This window comes from Gavialis gangeticus, unplaced genomic scaffold (assembly GCF_001723915.1).
Source record: "Gavialis gangeticus isolate Ggan-Ray unplaced genomic scaffold, GavGan_comp1, whole genome shotgun sequence".
Classification (NCBI taxonomy): domain Eukaryota; kingdom Metazoa; phylum Chordata; order Crocodylia; family Gavialidae; genus Gavialis; species Gavialis gangeticus.
In genome coordinates this window covers 42,491,213-42,496,363 of record NW_017729025.1, presented here as the reverse complement: position 1 = coordinate 42,496,363, position 5,151 = coordinate 42,491,213, and the positions used below count along the sequence as shown (strand labels likewise).

The 5,151-nt window shown below is 43.8% G+C and overlaps 1 protein-coding gene across 2 annotated transcripts in view; it reads right to left on the bottom strand.

The window, feature by feature from the left end:
• PTPN21 (protein tyrosine phosphatase, non-receptor type 21) overlaps positions 1-5,151 on the bottom strand; it is a 71,451-nt gene that overhangs the window by 23,736 nt on the left and 42,564 nt on the right. For both annotated transcript variants that reach the window (XM_019518685.1, XM_019518686.1), the window contains exon 8: positions 4,066-4,154. In XM_019518685.1, the coding sequence (XP_019374230.1) occupies positions 4,066-4,154 (89 nt within the window). The remainder of the gene's footprint in view (positions 1-4,065; positions 4,155-5,151) is intronic.

Sequence of the window (5,151 nt, the reverse complement as noted above, 5' to 3'; positions counted from 1 at the left end):
GGGGCGGCATAGATAGAATGTGGCCAAGAGCTGGAGCCCCATGCACTGGGACAGGAGCTACCCAACTGCAGCTTCCCCCTCATCTCACTGGGCTTGTGGTGCCTGGCACACATCCCCGTGACTTCCTGGCATAAGCTACTGCCTGGAGCAGTGCAGCAGGAGCCAGAGGAGGAGGAGGAGTCACTGACGGGGGGGAAAGGGGGGCAGAGTGGGCACCAGCACGAGCGCAGAGCAGGCTACCCCGGGCAGGAGCAGGAGGGGCTCAGTCCCATGTAGAATGCCGCAGGGGCAGCCACAGGCCAGATGGAGGGTGCACAACATGCCTGCAATGCATTACCCAGGCAAGCTCTGAAGCATGCACCCTCTGCCCCTGCTTCCTTCCCCCACCCCAGCCAGCTCCTGTGACCTAGTGCGCAGGCAGACCTGCACGCCCACACACGTACACTCATCCCACTGGACACAACCCCCGCACACGCCCCTGAACCCCTCAAACACACCTCCGCGCCCTCTCCCACATATAATACGCAAGAGTAAGACTATTTTGAGCTCTTATGCAGTTGCCTCTAGATACACTACTCAAGAAACATAGATCAGGACAAAAATTATTTTTTGAAATAAAGTTAAAATATGTTATTTAACATAATAGTAAGTAGATGTTTGATTTTTAGTATATGATTTGTTTATCTATAATTTGTTAACATTATATCTTCTGAAAGATTGTGTGTGCAGCCCTCGACAGGTCAACAAAACTCGTTAAGTGGCCCTCCAGCCAAAATAACTGCCCACCCCTGGGTTAGGTGGAGATTAATTAATATTCTTTTTGATCAATGTGAATCAAGTTTAGCAAACTGTGCAGTACCAAGGAAATAAGCAGAACATTTCTTGCCTGCCCATTAAAACTATTTTAAAAGGAAGAGGGGATATAATTGCAATTCTTCAGCTGGGATAGTATTGTTAATATAATGTATAATGCTTTGCTATTTATGCTGTACTTTTTGTCTCTTAACTACTTGAGCTACATGAATTCTTAATTGCATCAACATCATCTCTAATTAACAGAAAAGCAAATTCTGACATAACTGTAAGATATATAAAATTGTACATATGCTTGACTTCTTACTCAAATTTCAACTGCCAGAAGCACTGTGCCTAAAAAACAAATGACATTGTACTACACATTTTGCACTTGGTATTACATAAAAACAGAGTAAAATATAATTTTCATAGCAGATTACAATGAAGGTGGTTTTTTGGTCCTCAGTACCTGAATTTTGATGTACCTTAATTGGTTCACAATCTTTAATGTACTTATTTATCCTCACAACTGTGAAGTAGGAAATCATCATCATCCTAGTGTTATAGACAGGGGACTGATGGGCAGAGAAGGGTCAGATTTACAAAGATGGGTAAATGCTTAGAGTTGCAGAAACCACATTTCATGTCTCATTTGCTAGGCACATTTGACTATCTCACTGGTAATCCATCTCCATTTTCAGGCACCAAAATAACTTGATAAATCTGATTGCAAAAAACTTCTGTGGTTAGAGCTGCACCGATACATCAGTCCAATATTGGATCAGCACCTATGTAAAGAAAATCGATTGTACTGGAAATTGGCCAAATGTGGCTGATAATTCGGCTGATAAATGCCCGTGCATGTGCACAGCTGCAGTGCAGCACCCAGGCAGCAAGGAGCACAGCCTGGCAGCTTGGAGAGCTGCGTGCAGCTGGTAAATCTGTTATGGTGGAAGGGGAGGGGGGAGGAAAGGGGTGTGGGGGTGCAGATCAATGTCCCCCCGCAGCAGGGGAAGGAATGGGGTATTGGCTGTGCTTGGGGCAGGTAACAGCGGCGCTTGGGAGGAGAAGTTACGGGGGGGCCTACAGCAAAAGCTGGGGTAGCTGCAGCACCCCCTGCAGCCCACCTCCCAGTGCTGTCACCACCTGCCCCAAGCACAGCTCGTCTCAGCCCCTGCCAGAAAGAGCTTGGCACAGTGCCAGCGCCAGCTCCAGCCTGCAGCTGCAGCCCACTCTGCACAGATCTGGGGGGCACATGCCTCCCTCCCCCCCATGCCCTCCTGAGCTGGGCAGCACCTACCCCAGCCCCCCGCCCAGCCCCATTGGCCTTGATCTGCCCCTCCCCCCTCATGCCCTTTCCCTTCCACCACAACAGACTTACCAGTTGCACGCAGCTGTATCAGAAATCAGATCAGTATAGGCCGATATGCCTCCTTAAAAATTGGCTATTGGTATTGGTGCACCCCTATTTGTGGTAGAGCAGGGAACTGAATCCAGGTCTCCTTGGCCTATCCTTACTCACTGCTATCAGTTCATGCAATTAAGCTCTTTAAGATAATAGTTAAGGTGTTACATCTTCCATGACTATATCCTTGAACAGATGCTGTTTAAACAATCACTTAAAATCATGTAATTGGCAGTGAAGCAAGTAAAAATTATACAACCAATTGACAGGCTAAATCAGCTTTTGAAAATGGAACTTGAGTATTTTCTGTAGATATATTACATAATGGTACCAATTTTATTCCCACCATCTTTGCCCACTTAAGGAGTCTGTGGGACAGTAAACATTTCCAAATGTATCTTTAGTTACTTCAAAAACAAATATACTTTTTGGAAAGCAAAAGTAATTTTCTGTGATTGTGAAGTGTACAAAAATATGTAGCAAAACAGAACTATAAATCTTGCAATCTAGTGCAGCTAGACCCCCTTGTATGGAAAAGAAGAGAAAAGTCAGATGCTAGAAAAAGAATTCTTCATGTCTATGTTGGATACATGAAAATAAATGCAAGACAAAACTATACATGTATGAAGCTGAAGTCTGAGAAGCAACATGTATTTAACTTTTGATCAACTATATGAAGATAAGGGAAAAGCTGAAGCCACTTAACTGCTGGCAATTTTTTCAAGAGAAAAAGAATTTTTATTGAAGATACTCTATACACTCTTAGGGCACCTATACATATGCAACGAGACTACTCCAACACACTTAATCGAGTCCGCTAGAGCATGGTAATTACCACGTTTCAGCAGAGTCCAGCATGAAATGTATTAGCATCCCCATGTTAAAAAATGGTGGTAGTGGGGGCACTTTAACTAAAACTCATTCAACGATACACGTGATGCTGTTGGAGCTGCTCTACTTAAAGTGCCCCCCCCACTCCCAGAGCACGTGTATAAACACCCTTCTAGTTTATTTGATAACTTCCAATCTCACACAACTGTACAACTTGATATAACATCTTCAATATACCTCAGACAGGCAAACCCATAAGAGGGAAATACTGTCTTCACAAAGCAATTCAAAATACAGAACCAAATCCTTATAACTACTAGCAGGGAAAGCCAGAAAACCCAATAGAGCTGTTTCTGTTCTATTGTGCACAAAAACAGTCAAAAGCACAGTAAAACCAAACTTTACAACAGCACTCCCTGCAAGAGCATAAAAAGGGTGCCTGGCATGAGCAAGGACAGGAACGACAAGATAGCAACTATGGAAAGTCACTAACCAAAGCTCCCAGCATACAGGCAGGTTGCTACCTTGGACCCCGACAGAGATCCATGGTGCATGGGCCACTTACTCAAGAGTTTTATAAGGCTTGCAAGATTTGGCTCTTAATTAAAATTCAATCTCATCAGATGAAAACCACCAAAAACAAGGTATACCTGGCCACAATAACACTAAAAGCCAATAAGTCTCTAGATGTGTAGCTACTAGATTCTCATTCAATAGGACTAATTCTGTTCACTGATGCATACATGCATCTCCTACTGAAGACAGTAAAAATAAAGTGATACTTCCTTTTCAAGTGTATTTTTTGCTGAGAAAGTTTAGCAATTGCAAATACATAATAAATTTAACAGGGCTTAAATTGTAGCAATTACACAAACAAAATGTGAATTGACCTCATATATTTTTAAAGCTGTGAAAAGAACTGCAAATGAATAAAAATGGTATTTCTCAAAGATGCCACCAAAGTAGCTTGGGGCAGCACATCAAATGACATTTGTAAAATACTCTGTGTTATTCTTATGGGGTTTGACACTTACCTGAATACAACAGGAGGCCGACCATTTTTGTGTTTCACAAAGACACCGTCAAGACAAGCTCCAACGAATATGTCGCTTCCCTGACTGTCCTGCAAGTAGTAGCCAGAAATATAGCAAGTACAAGAAAAAAACCTCTTTGGATGCCTGTCCATGTGCAAGGACACTGCTCTGATGCGCTGTAATTACAGCGCATTGGAGCAGACTCAATTAATCAAGTCTAATTAGCGTGTTCCAGCAGCCTCTGTGTCTCATGTATTCAGCATCCCCACTCAGCTTTAGTTAAAGCACCCCTGCTGCCATTTTGAAATGCAGGATGCTGAATACACAAGAAGCTGCAGGCACTTTAATCAGAGTGGTTCTCGGAGCCACTGTAATTAAAGTGCGCCCCTCTCCCCCACAACCATGTTTCAGGGGTGTAGATTGTAGCCGTGTTGGTCTAAGGACATAGGCAGACAAGGTTCTTTGGGCAAATCTGATACCTTTTATTAGACCAACTCAAATAGTTGGAAAAATTCTTCTTTGCAAGCTTTCAGGTACCAGGTACCCTTCATCGAGCTGAGGAAGCATATGCAGTTGGTCTGTGCTCTTCCTGGTTGGAATAGTAAAGCAGCCAGAGGCCAGAATGTATGCAAGAAAGCCAGCCAGTGAAAATGTAAATTGGGGTAGTCAGTGGATGAGAGACAGGTGGGGGTGGGAAGGAAGGGGAATGAATGTTTCTTTCTTGCATATGTACCGGCCTCTGGCTACTTTATTATTCCATCCAGGAAGAACACAGACCAACTGTGGATGCTCCCTCAGCCTGACGAAGGGTACCTGTACCTGAAAGCTTGCAAAGAAGAATTTTTCCAACTATTTGAGTTGGTCTAATAAAAGATATTGGATTTACCCAAAGAATCATATTTAACAATTTCTTTGCCTCCATTTTCCTGAGCAGGGACTGGAACAGCCACCCCCACTCTGGACCCCCCTTAGACCCCAGGGGAGGCACACCTAGGCCAAAGGTTAGTGAGGAACTAGTTAAGGAACTTCTGGAGGGACTGGATGTATTCAAATCAGCTGGTCCGGACAATCTCCATCCTAGAGTAC